The sequence below is a fragment of the Atractosteus spatula genome, chromosome 23 (genome assembly GCF_055471065.1).
Source record: "Atractosteus spatula isolate fAtrSpa1 chromosome 23, fAtrSpa1.hap1, whole genome shotgun sequence".
Taxonomy (NCBI): Eukaryota; Metazoa; Chordata; class Actinopteri; order Semionotiformes; family Lepisosteidae; genus Atractosteus; species Atractosteus spatula.
Window position 1 is genome coordinate 3,906,315 of NC_142728.1, and position 25,442 is coordinate 3,931,756.

The 25,442-nt window shown below is 37.0% G+C and overlaps 1 protein-coding gene across 1 annotated transcript in view; it reads left to right on the forward strand.

Moving 5' to 3' along the window:
* The window catches only part of LOC148816081 (regulator of G protein signaling 3-like), a 158,433-nt gene that overhangs the window by 51,019 nt on the left and 81,972 nt on the right, over window positions 1-25,442 (forward strand). The window contains exon 8 of the mRNA XM_088940324.1: window positions 8,907-9,032. Within this exon, the coding sequence (XP_088796450.1) occupies window positions 8,907-9,032 (126 nt within the window). The remainder of the gene's footprint in view (window positions 1-8,906; window positions 9,033-25,442) is intronic.

Below are 25,442 nucleotides of genomic sequence, written 5' to 3' on the forward strand. Positions count from 1 at the left end.
ATGTGCTTAAGTTGCTGGAGAGCTTTGAACAAAGATTAAAAACTATTTTATTATTTTTCTAGTAGTAAAACAATACAATAATTTATTGAAAAAATAATTATTCTAATAGGTTTAGAGAAAAACAATACTTTCTTACATTTCATATTTTTTCATATTCAACTGTGATGGTGCTTAATCTTTTTTAGTCTGTAATGAATCATGCTCTCTTACAAAGGTTTCATGAAAACTCAAAACTGTGTGGGAAAGGAAGGGGACACATAGTGAGACACTGACAGAATACAGTAAGAAATCTTCAGGACACTGGATATTCATTTCTTGACTTTTGACAGGGTGTCTTTCCACTTTATGAGGAATCAGTTGTTCATGTGGCTTCTGAATGTCCACAGCCAAAAGACTGATTACTCAATACTATGCAGCTTGAAATGTGGCCAGATGTGTAGCTGTCTCTAACATCCGTTTGGCTCCTTAGTCTGACAAGGTCCAAAGGCAGCTCAGGATCAAACATCATGTCCTGCCTTTCAGACCTCTTAAATTTCCGTGAGCAAGTCTGTATTTTTATAACTCTTAGCATATGTGGGTAAGTGTGGTTCCCTTCAGCACGGGATTTCTTTGGTGACCCATCTGCCTTGATGGAAAATGGTAATTGTTCTGGCATTAAGTTGCAGTTTGAGCCACAGGGTGCTCACAAAGGCTGTTAGTAGAGGAGTGTATCCAATCTCTGCTCAGCGCATCGGGATACTTCAAGAGGAAAAGGTGCCCCTTTTCCCAAAGAGGATAAGTGGAAGTCTAATTAGTAGTTCCAAAACCGGTGGGTGTAACAAAGGGAAAGTAATTGCTAATTCTGATTATTAAACATAATACAAGACTCAACTGTGATTATTGCACCACAAAAAATAGATGGTGGATGTATGTGAGGTATAATTAACTCCACATCCAAGTGGAGTTATAACATCCCATTACAACAGTATTAAAGACCCTTTTTGTAAATGAATGGAAAAATAAACTATGTAGTGCAGACAGCTGCAGCCTTTATTCCCTGGGATTTTGTGAGGAATGACCTACATTTCCTGAGCAAGCTCTCTTTATCCGCACAGTCACAGTACCTTATGAATACCGACTAGTGGACTTGTATTAAAGCAGGCAGAAGGGGGTCTGGTTAAATTGCAAGGTAAATTGTGCTGGATTTAATTCCTCTGCACCCAATGAGTCATTTGGGTTTGACTCTTACTGCTGCACAGCTCACTGCTGAAATGATGCGTCTCTGTTGCAGTGCCGCGGGTGGCCTTTTCCTTGGTTTGCTGGCTGTAGGATAAGACACACAGGCACACTAGTTTACTGCGGCCCCAGATGCAAGAAGGACATCGTTGTCTCTGTGATGCAGTCATTAAACCCTACTGGATCTGGGAGTGGGCAGTGCCATTGCTCACGGCTGATTCAGAAGACCTAACGCTGTGACCTTTCGAAGCTAATTTCTTTTCCCACGTTTACATACAACAGCCTTGCCCACCATATTCTCTCATATTATCACAGCATCAGCATCCTGAACCAGGGGAGCAACATGCTGTATGCATTTTCCTTAAAAGTTCGATATGAAGATATACAGTACATTTGTTTAATACAGTTATAATAATGAGATACCTACATTCTATAGTCTGATATTCGTTTGATGATTGTTGTACAGAAGAATACATATACATGTTATACATTTTCTAAGTGAGTTTTTTTTTGCTAAGTGCAAGTTTAAAAAGCAAGTCCAGGAACTGAATGACTGTTTTACAAACATTTTGGACTCCTTTACTAAAGAAACGAAAAGATATTGGATAGTATCCTCAGAGGAATGAAATTTGAGGCAGGTCATTTCAGACTTCTGTTTATAAAAAATGGTCAGAGCAATTAGCTGCTTTAAGCAAAGTGGGAATGAGTTTCTTCTCTAATGCTCTCTCTCTTTCTTGGTGGCTTCATGACTCTAGTGGAAGGGTAGATTCTCGGGGAGGATGACACTCTCTCTGACACAGCAGTTCCATGCTCCATTATGACATGTAGATTTAGTCACAAGTCCTGTCCTGCTGGTGCTCCAGTCTTCAGTTTCTTGAGAGCCAGAGTGAAGAGCACAGCGCACCCCAGGGAGAAGGAGTACAGAGGGATTCAAGAGTGCCTCAGTTCTACACATTATGAGCCTGTGACACAAAGGTAGCACCATTGACATTTCAAACGTTAAGGATTTTTAAATTCCATATTTTGTATTTTGTTTTAACAAGACTGGTGCTGATGGGAAGAAGCATTAAGTGTTTTAAAGTCTTAAAAATTCAGTGATTTGAAACTTTTCTTCTGGTGCTTATTTTCTGATAGTAGGAACAGAAGCAGCAGAAGTAGTTGTACCAGTAGTAGGACTGATACATTACGAAACTGCAGCTGTCTATTAGTGTATTTATATGTAACACAATTCTAAACAAAACCTTGGGTCTGGGAGTCCTAAGATAAGGCACTGCAAATTAAGCACAATGAGTTTCATCTTAAACAGGAATTCCTTGCTGCTTTTTTGTCTGGGGAGGCAGTTTTATTTTTGATGACACTTCCATTTGAGCTCGCTGTGAGAATCTGTTCAGCACATCCAGAACATGAGAAAATGCATCAGTTTATTTACTGAATGAGTGATAATGACTAGCGATGAGAGAGCTTCCCTAGAGGAGATTGCACCTCTCTGAATTGTCGCTGTCGAAATCCTGCCTAATTCACTCTACATTTCACATCTAATATTCAGCAGTGAGTTAAAGACAAAGGACGTTTCCATCAAATGAAGAAAAGTACAGTACTTCTCTTAAGTATTGTTAATTGGTTTCTTTTCCCTGCAGTATTTCTACAGTTGAGTCTGTAGCATTTTTTTGCCTTGATAAAAGAGTGATTACTGATCATAGATTGGTATGGCAAAGCAGTAATTGTGCATTTGTCCTTATTCCTAAGCAGGTTTGGTATGAATCATTATGCTTTCTGATCTCGCAGTTTATTGTAAAGTTAACATACTGTACAGTATCACAGGAAAAAAATATTTACAAAAATTATCACATTATTTTTGTAAACACTGAGCTACGTATACTGAACAAAATGAAATCTCTTATTATAACAGTGCTTCACATAACCTGGTATGTTATGATAAATAAAATAAAAGAAAGAATAATCACATTTTTTTGCAAAAAGTTTGTGTTGAAATGTTTGTGTGCATGTATTAAGAGCACAGGTGGCCACTAGTTGTTTGAAACAGTCATTAGAATTGTTTGATTTTGTAATAAATGCCCTTTTATTTAAAAGCTTCCTTAAATTATTTTTATTGCTCTGGAGATTATGAAATAGAGATGAATTAGCAGCTCATTGATTTGTTCATAGCTAGGAATTCAGACAACAGGATTGCACACTGTAGAGTGAGACTGATGATTCAGTTTATCTTGTGGTTTATGCATTATATTGCAGCTGTAAGGTACTTGAGTTTTAATTACTGGTTGGCTATTGCCAATGATGAGATGATAATACACATGAAAAGAGGTATAGGAATTTGCAGTGTGAAATGCAAAACAATGCTTATGTATGTGGACCTCAAAACTTCTAAAAAATGTGGATTCTCCTTCTCTTTAAATGTTTTATAATGTGTGTATTTTCTTCATTTTAGAAAGCTGTTGTTTTCTTCAAATATTTTACTGTACTATGTAGTACATTTGGTGGGTCAAGTTCATTATGTGGCATTGTGTGTTTGTTCATTTACATTTGTGTAGTTTTTCAGTTTTTTTTCTGGAAGCAGTAATATACAGTATAGTGTATTTGTATATGTCAAACGCAGTGATACATTAAGGACAAGAAAAGAGACTTTAACTTCCTTATAACTTCCATTTTCTTTCTGTAGTTTCTCAGTCTCTCCAGTTTCTTTGAATACTGTAGCTTGTTTAACAATAATGCACCTTTCCCTTCCACCTTTGTGCAACACTGTGAAATATCACTCCTGAGTCTGCTGCACTCATGTACGTCTGCTCTAAAAGATCTACATCTCGTCTTTATGTTTTGTTCCTTTTATCCCTGTTAAACATGCATACCTCCTTTCTCTTCTTTATGAAAAGAAATAAACAATTTCCTCCTCTGCCTTTTGAGATTCTTCTGTTCTCATGTACTACAGTTCTTAATAAGCACCATGACTGTGCTTGTGACAAGGCCCTTTTGTTGCTGCAATATTTTTGGGTTATTGCTGTTTATTTTAAGATGGAACTCTACTCTATTATCTGTTATTGTGAAAGTATGTCAATGCCTCGTGATACTGCCCTATCGTGATGTAGGGAAACAGTGCTGCTTTAAACCAGTGACAAAAAAGGAACAGGCTGAGTAATAGAGAAAAATCTAAAGAAAAGTGTTTTGTGACTTTAGTGCTGACAAGAGTTTATTGGAAGTCGGGAGTGCTGGCTTTAAATATGAGGTATGTATTCTCTAATAAAGCCGTCACTGCTGTAATGTGCGAATGAACTATCAAAACAGCAGCAGCCTCTGAGTCACTGCAGCTTCAAATCCTCCAAGGAGGCAGGCAGGTACTGAGTTCTTAAAAGAGGTTACCTAACTTTTTTTTCCCTTTGTCGGTTGTGGGGAATTAGGGCTTTAAGAAAACGGGAAGCAGATATTGAGAAATGTCATGCTACAGCTTCAGCTTCCTTGGGTAGGCTTCTCCGTGGCATAGTGGTTTGTGCTCTTACCTCACAGCTGTTCCTTTCTGATGGGGATGAGATTTGCATATTCGCCCCATGTCTGCATGGATTTTCTCCAGCAGCTGTTTCCTCTCACCTCCTAAAGCCATTTCTTCATTTTCTCTTCACCTCACATTGGCCTGGCATTCTGTCCAGGGACTAGTCCTGCATTGAATGCAAGATAGGCTTTGGGTCATTTTGATTAATCGGTCGCTCACAACTGACCACGAAGTGCTCGAGTGGCGTTGTGGCATAACAACTCTAAACCCTAAATGACGGTATTCATTAAACCAAGAAATTGGTTTGTGTTGTCCATCTGAAAAACTGGGGGGCTAGATTGGGATTAATGACTCAGAGCATTGATTGGAATTTCTCAGGTGATGGCTCACGTACAGTAGCTCAGTGCTGTGACTGGAGGGGGTCCCTTGGGGTTTTTCAAGGTTTGTCCTTAGCTTGTTCTACAGCAGCACCTCCTGTTCCTTGCCAGTATTGGCGATCTACCATAGCACCGTTCTTGATGGGAGCTGCATCAGTCCTCCTGCAGATGCCCTGTGTCTGCATTTAGTACTGCGGTCAACTCACTGAGTTGCTTGACAATATCACTTTTCAGAAATAAGAATGTTATTGTACTTCATGTCTCCTGTTCTCATTCGGAGGAGGAAACAGACTGATAAATATAGTGGAGATGATTGTGACTCACCCCTTTTTAGTTTAGTTTTCTGGTGGTTGTTAAATAACCTTGCAGAGAAGTTGGTTTTGTGACTGAGAAATTAAATCCAAATATTTACGTATGATTTATACTAAACAAGCAGCTGTTAAGATTATCTATCTTCCCTCCTGGTACATATGATAAATAACTGTTGGATGTTAAATAATTTATCAGTCCTTTCCTCTATTACCAACCAAAGGGAGAAATTAGACAGCTTGCTCCTTTGAGGAAAACATCTTGTTTAAGCTATGTACTTCTTTCTAGATTGAAAACTGGAATAAAAAAGACCTACTGTAGAAAATGGAAGTAAATCCCATAAAATAACAATGATAGGCAAAGTTCAGGACGATTAACAGTAGCTCCACTAATGAAGTGTTTGAAGGTGAAAAGTTGAGAGATTCTGACATTGCTTATCCAACACAGGGAGAGAAAGTGCACTGTTCTATTTTGCAACTCAAACCATTACACTGATTCTCCTAAGAGGAATTTTTCATTACTTTGGCAGGGATCTGGTATATAGTGCTTGTAGTTGGTTGGATTTGTTTGACAGTTAAGGAATTTTTATTGAGGCTGCTCTGCACTACTGCATTACCTCAATCTTAATCTCAGTTCTCCTAATGTCTTCAGCTGTAGCATGTGAATCCCTTGCTATAAGATTCCTCTGCCACATAGTAGTCTAAACCCATTATGTCAGTAGGTTTAAAGGTTGAAAATTCAGTCCTGCTTTCTAATAAAGGGAGGAAGAATGTTTATCCGAAGTATTTTCAGACAAATTGACATACTAATGTGTTAGTGTGTAGTTTCACTATAGCACTTCTGCATCAGTAGTATAAATACCAGCTTTTTACTTCGAGAGTATATGACAGGATCTGCATGATACACAAGACCAAGCTACTAGATGCTGCAGTGTTTGTCTCTGCGCAGTTAACTGCGTGCATATTGTCGTTCAGTGTCAAGGAAGGCTACAGTGTGTACTGTTCATCATTTAGATGGTGTTCCTTGTGACGCTGTGTCAACTTCGTAAATAAAAAGGCTCTCTTCCCTTGTGACTCTGTAGCTGACATAATGTTTTAACAAACCATTTGCCGAATTCCAATTCACACAAAACAACCAGAGATGATGTTGAAAATACCAGAGAGAGTTTGACAGCTCTGGTAGTGTTAACAGTTTGTCATCCAGCTGTGTAAAGAAATAATTAAACTCAATTTCCTTAGAGTCAAGGGGAGCTATTTCCATACTGTAGGAGTCAGCAGATGTTTTTCTAGTAATATCTTTCCTTGAGGGCATCCTCCTTCAGAAATAAAACCACTTGCATAATAGTTGTAGATTTCTACAGTCCCAGATTCCAGTGGCTAAAGAGAAAGTAGACCAGTCTGACGTGAAAAAAGCTTGGTAAGAAAAACATGATATTCTAATTGTTAAAGCAGGGGATACTGCAAAAGTGCTAACGAATCGAATACGCCTACCTCTTTATAGGAGACCTTTATATGGGAAGATAATCAGGCATTGAGGCTCTGTTCTGTCAGCAGTTTCTCAGTCTGGGGAGTAAGGAAGACGATGTCATCAGCTAGACTGCATATTAGAGTCATGAGGCTTCTATGCTAAATGAAAGATCTGTGTGATAACAGGGTGTTTCAGGTTATAGGTCAGAACTTATACTACATCTTCATAGGTCGAGGTGAGTATAATAATACAACATCCTGGGTTCCATTAGTCTGAGTACCTGATCTGGAAGCTTAAATACTGGACCCACAAAACTGAACTGTTGGAACTTGACTTAGATCTGCTTCATAAAGATAAAATACTATTTACTGTATTTTTCTTACTTTTGAATATGTCTGTTGCTGCAGTGTTATGACATCACAACAAAAACAGCGTTTGCACTTTCAAAAGTTACAGTACGTATTGAGATGGTTTTATTTTGGATTTAAGTAAGTCTTGAGTACACTTGTACAGTAATATAATCTGGATTTTGTAAAAGCCAGCACTAGTAAAATACCCGTTACTTGTTTGAACCAGCTGTGGTAAAGTTAAGAGCTTATAGTTCTTATAAGTGGTTTAACTACTAAAAAATACCTAAAAAGATGAAAGCTGGGAAAAAAGGAAGTGTTTTAAAGGGCATGTCTTAAGAATTTGCTGATGTAATTCCTGTGACCTTAACAAAACAGCTAACATGATTCTCTGTTTTTTTTCTGTTTACTATGTTGGTTTAGATCTCTTTCCCAATCGATTCACCCACACTAAAAAAGAGGAAGTTTGTGCTATGGTGAATGATAACCTTTTCAAATTAGAGGCTCCAGCTGTTATTTACAGAATCACATGATCATTTATGGAACACAACATATCTGCACTGTCTGCTCTTGGAGTGTGGGGTGTGTACAGATTCTTGTCCAAAGCTTTGTGCTGGGAAGGGTCGGTGCTGTGTAAGGGTGGGAGAGCTTTGCATTCATCACACTCTCTGAAGCTGATCCTCATCAAAATTCTTATCCAACAGAACCTGTCCGTTAATTTGGAAGTGGTCCTTTAAAACTGTTTTCACAAGTCTTCAACATCTTTAACACACAATGTAATTTTTTTTTACAGATAGAAAAATTGATCACTGATTCTATTAGGCTAAATCTTTCATCATTCTGTCTTTTTATAATTTGACTGTCTGTGAAGTATTAAGTGCAATTTATCAATCAGTCATAAAGAGGTTTAATTAAATAATCGTGAGCCAGTCACTCTGTAGTAAATTTAGACTATAGTGTTTTTCAGTACATACAGTTTTCTTAGTTTTTTTTATCACAGCTAAAAGCATTAATCCAATTGCTTGCAGTGTTGGACCAAATGTGGTTTGTCAAAAAAATTCCATCCCTTTATAGACAATCAAACCAAATTTTCAGCTCTCTACAAAAAGCATAGTAAGTCTTACTATTTTAGTTCACATTGGTTTCAGCATAATAAATTGAGGAGATTTTGTTTCTTAGTACCAGCTGGTGAGATGTTTAGGTTATCAGAGTCCCAGTACCGCAGAATGCATTCCATTACTATGTTAACCATGTCCCCTTAATAAAGACCAAAGAATAATAAAGACAAAGACCAAGGAAATTAGAAGCTAAGCCCTATTGACTAAGTGATTTCTTTATAGCATGTAAATCCACAATTTCTTTTGTTTACTGGTTTCCAGCAAAAAAGCTTTACTTGCACCCTAGAGTTGAAAGAGTGCTAGTGACGTCTTTTGCTGTTAAATTTAGTATGTTGCTTTTTTTTCCCCTTTTTACAACCAGCTCTAGGACCTTAGATGTCAGACAAAGCAGTTCCTTTTTTCATTCTCTCTCCCCTTACTGAAGAGAGTGCTTCACTTTCACACTCAGATAAGCAGAAAGCACTTGGGATTGAAGACACCCCATTAAAAGAGGTGCTTTCACTCAAGAAGAGAGAAACTTGTGTGCCTCTGGTAATGACCTCGTCTTTGTGTGTTTTCCTCTTTGCGTCAGAAGAAGTCAGAGTGCCTGTTAAGTTTGGAAGCCTATTCGGGAGAGCAGAAGAGGCGTGTGTGCCAGTGCCTGAAGGAGAACATCGCCAAGCAGCTTCAGCACAGAGAGACACCTGCCGCAGGAGAAAAGGTAAGACACCACTTCTGATTCCTTGGGGCTCTGAGGTGAGAACGTGCTGACTACTGTCCTTAGTGTCAGGGGCGCTTTGAGCCCCTAGAGTTCTGCAGCTGAAGGTACCTCAGACGTTTTGGGTTTCAAGATCCCTCCTCAATTATGCCACTTATCACCAAGGTTCAGTCCTGCCTTTCACAAAATGCTCTGCTGTATTATTATTTACCGCTGGTTTAAATAAGATGAAGTAGACATATATTTCCTGATCATCGTCTCATGTGTTCTCAGGCAGATTTTTGGTATTATATCCCTTAGATCAAGAATCCCAGGGCTGTTTGTACTTCATCGTGAATAATGTAACATGAATTAGTTGGAAGGGGATCACTGTTTCATACAGAATCAATCCATCATAAGATCTTTCGGGATCTTTTTTTTTAATATTTGAATGTCGGCTCTAGCTTGATGTACACAACATACGAAATTAATTATAGCACAACATTATTTGCAAATCTTGTTAAACACAGACAGGTGGCTTCAGGAATTGCTAGAACTGCTAAAGTTTTGCCTCCAGGTGATTAATCCCAGCACTAGCATGTTTGTTGCTTTCTTGCAGTTAAATGGGCACTTGGCTGTATTTTTCAGCCTTGTACTGTATATGCTTTCACTTGTATTTGTTATGCAGCTTTGAAGCAGTTTCCAACTCTGTAGCTCTGTTACAGATGCTATCTTCCAATTCTCAAACCGTTGCACTAAAAGATGTAGGTTATAAACTTGATTTATACCTCTGAATCTCAACTTGTAATGCTGGTCCTTTCATCAGCTGTGGCCTGCAGTACTCAACTGAAGTATGTTTTTCTGTCCCTAAGTGTTTAAAAGCCCTGCGGTATTACAGTATATTACGCAGGGATGAAAATAGCTTCTCTTCTTTTCACATGATCCCAGCTCAGACAGTGCCTTTATTGAATGATACCACAACTCTTGAGAAACACATAGCCTACCTGATCACACATAGATGCATTTGTAAGGTTCTGTCTTTCAAAGCATGATCAATTAGAGTTTTCTTTGCTTTTTTGCACTTGAAAGTTTAGACCCACAGTAGGCCTTATACACATGTACCGTATCAAGGTGCTTTCTCTTTCTTTATTCTCAGACTAACCTTTGTACAAGGATAAAATGTGAGAACTCCGTACTGCGGAGCTGAGATTTGACCCATTTAAAAATGAAAGGGAAAGCTGGGAGTATTTATCATTGTGAAGTTGTTGTCCTTAACTGTTTAATAACCTGAAGTAAAATTAACACAAAACCACTAAATGCAGAAAGTTCTGAGTACAAATGCGACGAGAAGCTGATGCACGTGACAAGAGTGTTCTAACAAAATCTTCAGGATTAACATGATTTCACATGATAGTTTTATTTTTCACTTACAAGACAGAGCAATGTTATTCAGCGCTACTTCCTAGGTGGTCCTTAATGCTCTTTGAGCATCACTAATATCAGTTTTCCTAAAGGGGAGGCTGCTGAATTCAGAGCTTTAACTACTGGATTACTTTTAGTAGTCCATTGCGTGTGCTGTCCCACCACTGGGTGGGCTTAAGTATTGTGTACCTGAAGATGTAAATTTGGCCAAACCTTCAGGATAAGTCCTGATTTACAGTACTCTGCCCTGCTGAAGAAAAATAATGTGTCCTGTTGTGAAGGCATAAGACATCTCACTCCAGTTCCCCTTGAGTCCTTCCTCTTATCATCTCCCCAGTGTCCTGGTATAAATGCCAAAGAATCAAGGATATAACTTTTTGCTCTTTATAGTTTCCACTGCTAACTTGGAGATCTGCTGTTAATTAGATGACTCATCTGTTTATAAGTCTCTCCTAATGATAAGGAAGTCTCCAAAGCTTTTTTTTTTTAACCGACTGTCTAAATCTTGCTGTGAACTTTGAAAGATGTTTTTTTTTTCTTTTAATACTGCGCAGAAGTTCTATAAATTGCAAGGGGTTTTCCATGGTAACTTGATGTTTGATTTTGCAGTGTCTCACAAACACAGTTGCAAATGTTAAGTGCTTTCTCCCAAGATGTAGCTGTGTGTAATTAATTGTAAGTAAATGGAACAAGAATAGTCTTTTAGGGTGAAATAAAAGAGCTTTTAGCTGTTAGGAGGAAGCTTACTTAGAAAACACAGAGTTACTTGGCTGGCATTTAATTCATGAATGATTGTGTTTGAAGTGACCTTAGCTAAGTTCAGCACTCAGCTTTAGCTGTGTGGACTATAACCTAAATCCAAATGTCATCAAGCAAGCTTTCCAAAAAAGAGAAAGGCTAGGCAATAGATACTACTGTAGACAAAAAGACCCTTTAACCTTCAAATGTTCATATTGTAGGAACAACTTGGACCTTTTTTCTACTGTATCAATGTCTTTCCTAACGAGGTTCAACAATGACCTGCGTGTTGTCAGTAGAGTTCTTGCATGCTGATCTAAGTTGCAAATAGTCAGCATTGTCATCTGTTTTCGCTTGATTTATTCTTACTTATTTCTGAGACGCAAACACCTCTCAGCTCAGCTTTTGAATTGGAGATCTGGGTATAGAGTCTGGAATCCCATCATTGTGTGTTCGTTTTTTTTTTTTTCACTGCAATGTCAAAAACAGTTGCGATTTTACAAACCATGTAGAGTTTGCCTGTGGAGCCGCAATTTAAAATTCTAATTGCAACCGGATTTTTGTTAAGTGCAGGAAATGGGATGTTGTGTCTGTAGAGACTGAGGCTGGAGCACTGAGATTAGAGCCACTTACATTTCACAGTTTATTCTGTCAGAATTCTCCTGACAGTTTGGTTCTTTTGAAGTCGGAAGCACTAAAAACAGAATAGTTTTTACTTTTATTAATTCATTCTAATAAGAAACAAGTATGGAAAACATCTGACTCTCTCTGTAGTCCATGAAACCAGAACAATATTTGCTGGTTTCTGCATCAAGTCCTCTCAGTGTATTAACAGAGGCAAATAATGTTAAACTATCCTTTTCTAATGGCAGGACACATAAATCACACAGATTCACTCACAAAGCCCACAGTCATCACCTGGTTCTCAGTTAGTTGGTATTTGTACTCTGCAGTTATGTAGTTCCAGTAATGCCTACTGTTCACTGCATTTAATGATACAGTATATATGGAATTCATTCAGTGGGTCGTTTATTATGTATTTAAACGTCAGTATACTGTTACCTAATTTTAATTATGATGGGTATAATGTTCCAATACAACCAAACAGTGTTCAACAGTATGGCACAGAGAAAAGCCAATTCAATGGGAAAACTGAAAAAATTAAATGGAATATGAAACAAGAAGGAATTAAATCCACAGCTATAGAAACAAAACACCTAACACATAGAGAACATTTTTAATAATTGTGACTGCTACTGTATATATATATGTCAAAAAACACAGCTCGTGGCTTACAATGGTATCAAAACCTGTTTTGAGAATACTTAACATCTTTATTACTAAGAATGTTAGCTGTAATGCAGTTGTCAGGAGTCATACTGCAACAATGAGCAATGAGTGTCACCTGATAGAGTTCATTACTGTGTAACTGTATTGTGAAAGTGATCTCGCATTAGCTGGAAGAAATCCGAAACAAATTAGCTCCTGTGCACAGAGGCTTTGTCTAAGCATTGCTAAAGTTTTTTTAATACAGTACTATGGGCAGTGTGCTCTCTGCTGAAATACATCTACGTAGGCTGTTACATATAGCTTGTGTGCCAATGTTTAGTTTAAAGATCATAACTAATCACTGATAAAAATGACCTTTCATTAATTAACTGTTGTATTGATACAGTCCCATAGGTCAGAGTGGCCTTATTAATCTCCTTACTGGCTGTGATTTATGTTTTGCAGAGTAGCTTTAAAATAGAATTTCTAAAAATTAATGAGTGTTTTATTTGGTCAGGACTGAAGGTATTTTTTGTGAAAAGTTTCGAGATCCAAACTTGAGTAAATGGTAATGTCAAATTTTGATTTCTGTTTGTATGAGACAGAGAGTCTTTTAGAAACAAGCAAATGATTTCCAAGCCGAACTATTTAGTATTAGATTTAGTGCATTAATGCATTAAATTACAAAGGTTACCTGTGTTAACCTGTTCTGTCAGTTATTTTCAAATGCTGTTTTTATTTTGGCAATATTTGCAAACCCAACTAGAATGATAATTGGCAGCAGAGGATCTCATCAACAAGCTGTTCTTAACTCAGGTTATGGTTTATACTCCTCATAGCCCTTAAGTCAGTTTTCCATTCAACACAGCAGCTACATGCCTCTAATAAATCACATCAGTGATTGTCACTCTTCTACACTTCTGTTTGTATCTGTTTGTTGTGCACTTCAGTTCTTTTCAGCAGGTGCTTTAAACAGTTGTTCAGAGATCAACAGAGTGAAACAAACTATCTCGAGGTGATGCAGTTTTTACATTGAGATGATATGGAAATTGGAGACATACAATAATTATGTTTTTGGTACAGTAAATCCAGTAGCCGCTTAAAATGACAAAATTAATTGTTTTAGAATTACTATAATCCAATTCTGTTGAAGGAATGTTTGGATGCAGATGCAAACATTGTAGAATTGGCAAACTGTATCCATTGGTTATTTCTCGAGAACTGAGTCTGATTTACAACGATCATTGAACTTCAAGCTTCACTTCATCAATACAAGGCTTTAGCTTAAATAAAGTGAATAATCTTGCTGCAGATAGAGGGTCAGTAGCTACAGTGCCTTGAGAACATACAGTAAACATCCTTACAGTGATGTCCCAAACAACAAATGTATACACGCTTTTTAACCACATTTTTTAATTAATTAATTTTTAATCAAAACTGGAATACTGAAACTGGACACTTTAATAGGTGAAACAAGAGAAACATCAACAAAAACTACAAAGACAAAGCAAATAGTAAAATAAAGACAGCTTTATGTGCTGCAGAGTTATGCACTGGTAGTGAAACGTTGTAGAGATGCTGTACCACAGTGTTAAACCTTATACTGTAGTTCTGCTTAAAGTTAGAAAATAATTTTCACATTCCAAATAATGTGACTTTAATTTATACCATCCACGCTGGTTAAGTTCGTGGTTTACTGACATGTTTGTAATTAAATTAGAGCTCATTTTCCACACGCATTTAAGCACATGTATCCAAAATATGCTAACAACAATTTAAAAATATTTTACAGCCTTTAGAATAAGCTAGCTTGATGTACACTAAAAGACATTTCCATTAATATTGCCTGGAGAAGCAACCCTGTGTGCAAATAATAAATAGTTTGTCCTGTATTGGCTAAGCTAATGAAGAACATAATTAATGCAAGGTAAATGAGCAATTTACATGTAGCTGTTACATGGCAAACAGCACAGTGTTTAGAGACAGCAAGGGCACATAAGGACACTTGAAGGTAGCGCAATGTTGGTGCTTAACCAGAAATAGCGATCTAGCATCCCTTCTTTAGTGAGGACTGGTGATATTGTCATTTCTCAATGCTTTATATGATCAGTAAAAATCCTGCAACTTCCTGAAAAATACAGTATTATTAGGGCTTCTATTTTAACCAATATAGAGTATACCAAGAAAGCTATCCTAATGCAAAACACAAAAGACTCCAGATAGGGGTATACACCTTACCTGGCCTTTGTCTTTTTTCCACAGATGTATTACAGACAACTACTTCCTAACTATATTTCTATATTAACAGCATTGCTAAAATATTGCAGTATTGTGAATTTTTTTAAACCCACTCCGATATTGTCAACTCTGAGTTGACCTAAATGCATTACATCCTGATCAGAACATATATTGTGGAGCTAAGTAACATTAGAAAAATACAAAAGTAAAGTGTCTGTAAGATAAGAGGGCATACTGTATGGGCAGTCTAGCCCTCCGAGACTCCAAAAAAAAAAGTTTCTTCACCTTGTCAATGTAGGACATTCGCATACAGTATGTATTTGCTTCTTCTGCGGTGGATTTATTCCACAGCAGGAATATCTTTTCCAGAATATGGTGACCAAAATGGTACATTGTATTCAACATGAAGCACTATTAGTGTGTTATACAGTTTTAACAGTATTGTAACATTTAGTTCTACTGTTTTAATGACATATCCTAACATTTTTTTGCCTTTACAGTTTCGTCCCCAAATAATTGCACAGATATCAACGATGTGTCTTCATAAATATGAATAGAGCCTCGTAGCTCAGTGTTTCTACTTTGTACTTATTTTGTTTTAAATTTGTGTTTAGTTTGTTTTTCTTGCCTGCAAGCAAAACCCTGCACATATCTACATTCTTGTGATTTTCCAGATGTCTGCCCAGTCTTGAATCTAATCTAAAAATTCATTCATTTTATTTGCATTTTCTACAGTGTTTGCCATTCCTTTTGTGTCATCAGCATATTTGCCCTATATATTGTTACTAGCTGTGCCAGAGTCTAGATCATTGATATGGTGCAGTACATTTTCTAAATTAGAAAGAACTGTGGTCCCTTGTGGTACTCTACTAATTACCCAATGTACAGTTAGCATTTGCATCTTACTATATTATATTATACTATACTTACTATATTAGTCAGTTCTCAATCCAGACTCATACTTTTTCCTGACTATCTATTGTCTGCACTGGTAAGCAAGGTGTTTAGGCAAGACCTACCCTTTTCAAATCCATATGGACAATTTCCTAGTACTGTATCTGGGTTTCACAATGGTGATCCTCTAATCTAGTTCTAATTGTTGTAATAGACATGCAAGTATCTAGTTAGTCAAATGTCTTGTGTGTAATAGAAACCAGGCTTACAGATTTATAATAATTTGGTCTGAGGCACTATTTTTAAGGATGGACACTATATTAGCAGTTTTCCAGTCTTTTGGTAATACATCTATCTTGAGAAGCTCGTGGATGAGTTGCATATAGAATGGTTTATGAATTACATCTCTTGCTTCTGGAAGTACAATTGATATATTACCAGCAGGGATATCATCAGATATGGATCCGAAATTGATATTTATTAATCTTGAGTGCTTTTGCTACCCACTTACTATATACTAATACTATTTTATACAGAATGCTATCCTTTCACTGTCTGTTATTAACTTGTTCATTTATGAACACCTCAGTGAAATACTCATTTAGTACATCAGCCATTTCCATTTTATTGTTAAGATGTTTCTCATTATTGTCCCAGATATATTTCATACCTACTGTAACATTATATTTGCTGTTGTAATACTAAAACAACTTATTTTACGCTACATTCCAATATTCCTTTCAATTTCTGTCTTGGCCTTTAAAAAAAAATATTTTCTTGTGCTTTCAATTCATTTTGCAAATCAATTGAATGAATATCTTGGTCTGTATATTAACTATATGGCAATAGGATTCTAGGAGGACAGTTGTGATGTATTTAGAAAACACAAGTCTTGCTTAGATTACTTGTCTTTAAACAGCAACAATAGATACATACCACATTATGAAGTATATTTACATTTTAATAAGGTTTTTGATCAAGTTTCTCATGAAATATAAACTCTCAAACTTCAGTCAATAGGCATTAAAGGTACTACATGTCTTTAGTATCTACAGTATGAAAAGCTTTCTGTATTTTTGACACTTATGGATACAGGGAGATGGTCTCTCAGTGTGTTTGTCAGTATTAATGTTTAACAGCTTTGATAATAGTTCCATTAGTTTTCAGAGTTTAGGTGTGACTAGCCTAACAATTTATTCTAGGACTGAACTTCAGGTTTCTTTTCTGCTTATGCGCCCTGCTCTAATTATTCAGATTTAACGAGATAGAAGCTAGCACTGCAGAATTCAAAATTTCCTGGTCTAATGGGAAAGTAGTCTCACTGTCGAGAACCTGCCCTGGTTAATTGAATTGTCGGTAGTGTTGTCAGCACAGGTCCCACGAGAAAAGACACACTGACAAATGTTGCACCAATAATGAATTCTGTGGTTTCTGTCAATGCTAGACAAGCAGCTGTCTCCCATCTATTAAGAAAAAAAGCAAAGGAGGCTTATGTACCTATAAAAAAACAATCAATAACAGTTTACAGATAAAGGGATAATTTTTTATGAGCTATTGCTGTAGCAATAAAAGTTGAGCTGCAAAGCAACACATATAGTGGGAAGTTTAAGACCAGAGTTGGAACTACATGATTAAAGTAGTTAATCAGTAATTGCAAAAGGGGAACAGGATAAAGAAATTGACTGAAAAGACTTCCACAACATATTCTGTACAGATGAATGATGTATAATAAAACATGTCTGTCATACATTAGCCACCGTGCATTTAAATAGTCCTTTGAGATGGTAATTGGGAAGTAAAATGCTGAGTGTAACTGTAGATGGTATTGATAATATTTATGAGTTATTCCTACCGATGTGCTCTCTGTGTGTTTTTTAAAATAGTCTTGAGGCTGCACTCCAGATTGGCATTGATTGTGATGTGCAGGAACACAGTTAATGAATGCAAGCAGCCCAAAGCCACAGACAAAATTAAAATGAAAAAGAACAATCTTTATATTGATCAAGGATATAAAATGGAACTGATGCATTTCCTCACTTTGATGTTCTTTTTTTAAATTGTCAAAACCTTCTAACGGTTTATACAAAAGTTGTCTTTTATTTACCTTTGGGCTAGTTTTCTAGGATGCACAGAATTAATGTACAATGTATCTGATGCACAATGGTACAGTATATCGAAGCAGATCCTTGGGAAAATGCCACAGTGGCTGAAAAGGTGAAGAAAAATGATTGATATTGGTAGTGATTCTGCTGCTTCAATATGTGAACTCAGGGACTGAGATTAATTTTTTTATAAGATTATAGTTCAGAGGCTGCAAATAACACTTAAATATCAATAAGCTATTCACACTCAAAAGAGCATTAAAAAGCAAATCCACTACACTACAGAAGTTGTAGACATTTTGCTTTGTTCTTCTCATTTGACTCAGGTTTTCCTGAACCACTGTTCTGTGATGGTCATCTGAAATTTTGCTCATCTGTTGTTAAGACAACAGCCCCGATTGCAGTGCAAAACATAACCTTTTAGCTTTATAAATATAGAGAAAAAAGTAATGTTAATGATAATAAACATTTTATAATGAGTCAGTTTGATTTACAGTATTAGTAAATGCGATAGATAAGCCACAGTAATACTTCATATCAGCTACTCATTGAATATCTTAAGGTGTGGGTGGAAATTGTGCTCAATGTGAATTACATTGTGGTTGGCTTAATTAAATGAATGGTTGGTTTCAATAACAGTCAAATATATTATCTATACTGTTTATATAATAGTATAGAATACTAGTTAAGGCTTTGAGTAATTTTTTATGCTCATAGCAGACATACTGTATATACATATAAACGTTTGATCTGATTTTGCCTAAAATGTCTAAGATGTTTGTACTGCCTTGCAAAAGTATTTACCCCCTTCCAATGATCTTCAATATTTACTGAATTACAAATGATATATACACATAATTTTACACATTTTAGAGTAAACACACCTATGTGGGTGAAAGCTGTTAAATATCTACAAAATTACAAAAAAAATCCAAAATAAAAAAGATGCTGATTGTACAGTATAAGAATTCATCTTTTGGTCTAGTATTCCACTTTTTTAAGTTAAGAAGTTATACATTTTTATAATAATAAAGATGGTTATGATGACAAATCATTTAAAACTTCTAAACAATGTGGGGAAGAAATAAAAAGCAAACAAAATGTTAGGATATATTGTCAAAAGCGTAGAATATAAATCGAGAGATGTCATGAAATCAAATTTTTTTATCTGCTAGTAAGACTGGTAGACTATTGTCTACAATTTTGGTCACTAGAAAGACATTGTTGCTCTGGAATAATTCTAGATAAGAGCAACCAGATACAGTCCAGAGTTTAAGGGAATGTCCTACTCTGACAGGCAGAAGGAACTGAACCTTTTCAGTCTTGAACAGCAAACAGTATGAGGGGACCTGATCCAAGTATTCAAAATTCTCAATGGCATCAACAAACTCCCATCAGATTTCTTCAGAATTAACAGTAAAATGCAAAACAAGAGGACACAAGTAGAAACTACAGGGATATACATTTAAAACTGGGAGTACTAGACACTTCTTTACCCAAATAATTATTTTAGTGGAGTCTTCCCAGCTGAAGTTCCTTGGGTCAATTAGCTACTAACTACCAAATGAGATTGATGGACCAAACTACCTTCTCTCATTTGTAACTGTTCATATGCTTTTACATTCGTATTCTTATTCTTATCCTGATGATCGGGACCTGTACCCATATACTGTATCTCACCATGTGTAGGTACTGTATCATACACATCACCATTCTTCCTAATAAATCAAGGATTGCCTGATACATTGCATCAAATTTCTGGTAAGCTTTCTAGCTTTGCAGGACCAAAACAGTGATACCGTTCATACTACAGTATACATTGCAGACCAAATTTATTATTAAATAACCAAATGAAACTGAAGGAAGTCCTTTTGAAGTTAATTGTCTGACATACATATGTTTACAATCATGTGATTTCATAAAACTGAAAGACCTTCAGTATATATATATTCATTCTCAAGCCCCCTGTGTGGTGTTTTATTAAACCAATCGCTCTTGGTCACAAAGTTGAGAGTTGTTCATCATTACAGAAGGGTGGTTTTCCTAATTCCTCTGTCCAGCTTCTAAACAAACTGTGACCTCTCTCACACGCCTTTCTCTGAGGCCTTGACAGACTGTAAGCCTCTGCGAACAGAAATTGAACAGCTCTGTAACCAGAGATTCCTCCCTGACCTGATAAAACTGCTTGCAACCTTTAGCCAGACTGTCAGCTAATTCACAATCTCCACAACAAAGTTAGCTTTAATTCATTTGCTGTTGTGTTTCTTAAAATTTGTCAGAGTTGGCCAAGTTCAGGAGAACATGTTCTGACCACTATCGCCTCTACAGTTTGGCTCTGTGACCAAACATTGACATTTAAAATTACTGAACACTAATGTTTTTCTAAGTCTCGGTTGTACTAACTTTAGAACTGCTCTACATAAGTATCTATGGCAATATCCATGACATTTATTATTATTTTTTTGTAATTCTAGATGGTCTAGTGTCATGTAGAGAATGTGATCCTGCTTTGCTTCTTGTTCTTTCTGGATAGGCTCTGGATTGCCATTACCCTTACTAGGAATAAGGGGTGTTCTGATGATGGATGGATGGATAAATAATTCTGACGTCAAAGACCTGTAAACACAAATTATGGAAAATGTCGAAATATTCCAAAGTTCAGCTTTCTGAAAATAGCCCCTAATAGTTTCAGACTACATTCTGACAATTCACTCCTTCATTCTCGGTTAGGGTAATTGAATTTATATTACAGCTAAGACTGCATAGTACTCATTATTTGACTGTACTGAACAAGCGTCCCATTCCGCTGTCAGCTCCCGAGGTCCAGAAGCCAGAGCTGAGGGAGATAATCTTGTGGCCTGTTAGCAGTCTTTCAGTTTTGACCTCTGTCCTCCATCCTTCAAGACACTCTTCTTTCTTTCACAATCTGGGATTGCTCATCCCTCATTTCAGCTCTCAGCCATCCCTCACTACCTTGCTGCCAGTGCTTTGATGGTTAATGGCCCATAGCCCTCATGTTTTCAGGCAATAAACGAGCTGGAAACATCTCTCCCTGGTGACTCACCCTGTCTGTGGTCCATCCACCCAGTTTTCTCGTTATCACGGAATTATTCATTTGTGTGCAAACAAAACTGTTATGAATGATGTAGATTTTTAGGCACTCTTCCCCGCAGACATCATCCCTGCTGGATTCTGATTCAGAGCGTTGCTTTAATGGCTGCCCTGCAGCAGAGCTACCCCTGAAAAGTACTGTAGCACCATTTACCTTCATTCTCTTCTTCAATCAATTATTTTTGTTGCTTTCTCAGCTGTCTGGCTGCTTCGAATTTGATCAGAATTCTCATGGGAAAATACAAATGGACCATTTTTATTTAATTAAATATCAGCGAAGCGTGTGACTCCAAAATTAAAATGCGCAACAATGTTGGGGCTTAAAACCGAAACATCAAAAGCCAGAAGACAAACAAACTTTCATTCTTAAATAATAATTTAATAGCTTCTTCCAAGGAACTGTCTGGATGGGATCCTCAGTTTACGTAGCTACAAAAAACACATAAATTATCCAGGCAGAATGGCCCTTTCTTGTTTGTAAACATTCATAGATCCTTGTGAACTTAGTTTACAGGAAGGGGGCTTAATTGATATCAGTCTCATATTAGTATCACAGAACCCTGTGCAAAAGACATCACCAGCTACATTTATTTTGATTAGTGCTCCTGTCCCTCCTCCAGAAACACACCAGTGTGGAGTGCAAAAGTCTCCAGGCTTCATGTCTGAGAATATATATTTAACCCCTTTAAATTCTTTGCAGCTCAGGGTGAACTACCTCTTTATGGTCAACGTGATAGATTGGGTAGCTCAACGTAATGTAGCAACACAATTTAAATCATCTAGAAGTGGGTTTCCAATCCCAAGAACAGAGTTAAAAGCCAACATTGATATGCTGCAAAGAATGCTAAGGAAATACAAATTTCAAAACAGCTTTCTTTGCCTGAACAGATTTTGCTTTGTCAGTGCTGTCACTTTTAAGCTGTAAAAATTGAAAATGCTGGCAAGCGCTGAGCACCACAGTTCTGTCAGTTGTAGACGCTCAGAATAATCTCATAAACCCAGATTGCTGAGCCAGTCCTGTTTCCCTTTCTCTCGACATGTATGAAAAGTCTTACTCAGTAGTAATTCCTGAACAGTTTTCCTTTCTTTATTACACCGGTGACATTACACACACGTCTTGATTTTACTGTGGCATAACTCAGTGTCTGATGTGCGTGGTGAGGGGGTGATGAGTTTAGTAACTATTTCCAGCTTGATTAATGGCCCCCCAATGTCTACATAAATCTTGGAACTTCTTAACTGGCAGTCTACAATAATGTTTAGCCAGATTTAAAACCTGTTATGCGCCAGCTGTACATCTGCATTATGATAAAATTCAGTTTGCTCTACAGAAGTGAAAATTATTCTTAGCAACAACATTTTTTTATTAACAAAACTTGCAGTGACAAACTTTAGTTTTACATCCCCTTCAGTGCAGGTCCTTCCTCATCACCGTGAAATATTCCTTGAAGATGCATGCAATTTACAGTAGCTGATTTCAGAAATATTTAAAATGATACTATTATGTATACTGATCGGTCTCTGTGTGTATTACACATTTGAATAGCACTGGGTTCTCATGTCTGTTTTTGTTCCAGCACACATTGGAGAAGCTCGTATATTTCTATAGCTTCTGGAAGGAGATTTTGCCTCTGTTGGCCTCTGATTCCCAGAGAAAAATGGAAAGCTTATTTCCTCTTGCTGTTATGAAAGCACGTTTGATCTTCTTTATATCCAGAATTCATCAGTGCAATCTGATTAATCATTTTATATTTAGCCCTTGCAAGTTAAATCTATGACGTATAGGCTCTGTGGAACTATACTTCCCTTTTCAACTATCTTATGATGTTCCCCTTGATACAGTATGTATATTTCAGCTGCCAGATTGATTTATTTCCCATTTATCCTGCTTTTAAATATATAGATATTTTAATGATAAGACTGATAATACAAAAATAATATGTTTTAAGAAGATGCTTCTTGTGCTCATTTGTCAAGCTAGTTCCAATCATCATCATGAAAGGGCTTTCAAAAGGTATTAGTGAACTCTTTATGAACTTTGTTACTATAAAAAGCTCTTCTAGCAACTGTTTTGGATCATGACTGTGATTCTCTTGAAAGGGAGCACTTGTACCATAATTCTCAGAGAGGTGTGCTTTAGTGGAACGTTTACAAGCCCTTTGATAAATGGACCCCTTCTCTGAAAGGGAAAAGAGCAGAAAGTCTGTTTTCCATTCCAGATGGGCCCTGGGGCTTGTGTCCTGCTTTGTGGGGTACACTTTAAGGGGCAGAGTAACAGGGTTATATACAGGTTGTATACATCAGTTCCAATGGGAGGGGGATAGTGCAGAGAGCACACACCCCAACAGAATCACAACCGAACCCATGGCACCTGTGGCTGATTAAAGCTGGGACTGTAGTGCCAGAATTGAAGTTTGACTGAAGGCAAGTAAAGGTATTAAAATGCTTTCAGTGGCCTTCAATATGCAACAGGCACAGATGATATGTATAATATCCTTTTCCATCAAGTTTTGTCTGAACTGATGGGATGATCTTGCTTTTTACCTAAGTTACCATTACCTCCTGTACAACACTGATCCTATTGCTTCTTGCATCTTTTTAGGTTAAATGACATCTTTTATTTATTTATTTTCTTTCCTGTTTTTCTTAATGCTATCACATGAGTGAGAAGGTTTGAAGATCGATGGCTTTACTCCACTATCTTCATCTAAGCTGCTCTGCTTGTCACCTGATGAACCTAATCTGCTGACGTTTGCAAGCTGTTGAAGCCGGGATGACAGTGCTTAGAATGGGCAACATCATCATGGCTGGTCACAACGCTGTCAGAGTCAATCTGGCAAGAATTGGTCTCCTGGACTGGTGAAGCTTCCAATGGGTCCACATTCAAGATGGACTAACGATGGTCTAGAACCTGACACAGACAGAGTGGATATACTGTACGCAGCTCATCCAGACACATAGCTTACTTAGTCTTGGATGCTCTGCACCAGGCGAAGATGTAGTTGCCACTAGCATACTATAAAAGCAATCATTCCTCTGTGTGTTGGGTTGTTTTCCTGTGAACATCGAGAAATGAGTTATTTTGATTATCAACTCATTGATTATTGCAGCCAGCTTGAGTCATTGAAAATACAATGCATCAGACCCAGTGACAAAAACCCTTGTAGATTACCTTTTACAAAGACAAAATGTCGAGGCCCCAGTTTTTTATGGTTAGCCATGATTGGGAACTTCAAAGGCTTAAGTAAACCTGTGTAATCAGAAACAAGAGATTAGCCAACTTGTTTCAGGTAGGTAGCTGCGTCAGCATGCGTAGTCTGCAAAGGACCAAGTAATAGGTTTATTCCATGCTGAAAAAAGAAGAGAGAAAACACAATGTTTCAGCTGTGAAGCCCTTTTCAGGTGCCACACCTGAAGAAGGCTTCATAGCCGAAATGTTTTGTTTTCTCTCTTCTCTTTTCAGCATGGAATAAACCTATTACTTGGTCTTCAGCCAAATTATGCTGAAGAAAGCTGTTCTTTCTCTTTAGGAATTTTAAATGCTATCTCAGTTTCACAACTGCCAACTATGCATCATTTTCCAATTAGGTAAATGTGTATTAAATGAAAGCGGAATAAGGCATTGACTATCGTAATTTGGCACTAATTAATTATTTGCTATTAGCAGCAGTGATTATTTTCACTTCACAGTAAGGTAACACAACACTTAACAAAAGTAGAAAATGAGTCCCTTTGTTCATTTCTGTTCTAATTAAATTTTGTTGGAGTTATTTGGGAGATACGAAGCAGCAAAGAAAATATTTTAAACATTCACTAAAGTGAGGATGGTACAGTATGCGTGCACCTTTTCCCGTGTAAAAAATGTCCTTGTCAGGTGGTTTGTCTTTTATGTTTCTTACATTGTTTTTTGTTCTGTGAAACTCTTGCTTCTATTCGTACATTTTAATAACTCTGCTTCACTTGCCCTCCCTGCCACTAACCACTGCTACATTCTGCAATGTCTCATAAAGAACAACAAACACACAGAAGGGATGCATTCAGACCAGGCATTTTATTCACCTCAGCTCTTTCAAAGATGATGTGTTCATCAGGGAAGTGAACAGATCTTTGCTGTTGATGTACAGTAATACTGTGAAAACAGGACAGTTTCCTGTAACCTACAGGAAACAGGAAAGAGCACCAAACTGTCTCGCCATGAACTAGAGAGAAATCTGTTATGATGTAAAGTATATTCAACATGGCTGGCAGAGTCTTTTTCAGTAATGGAAAGAGATTGCAATGCACACCCGAACATAATGAAGCTGATCGCTTAATAGATTATGCAGCAAAATGAAAGCCAAAGTTAGAAATTCTCTGGATTTGAGTTGCAATTTTTTTTACTAAAAGCATGGTTAATGTCATTTTGTAACACAGCTGACTTGATGTGCTGTCCAAATGTCTAGGCAGAGCTTTGAAAAAAAACTTAATTACAAACCCTGTACTGTGGACAATAAACACAACAGTCTGTCATTAGGATCCTAACAGACCAAAGCACAGTGTGAATATTTCCAAATCTTTGCATAGCTGTTCACTCTGGCTTATTGTATGTATATATATCTGGCTTATCTATTTCCTATGGAGCAATTTCTGTACAGTATAGTTGTGTGAAACAAATCTGCAG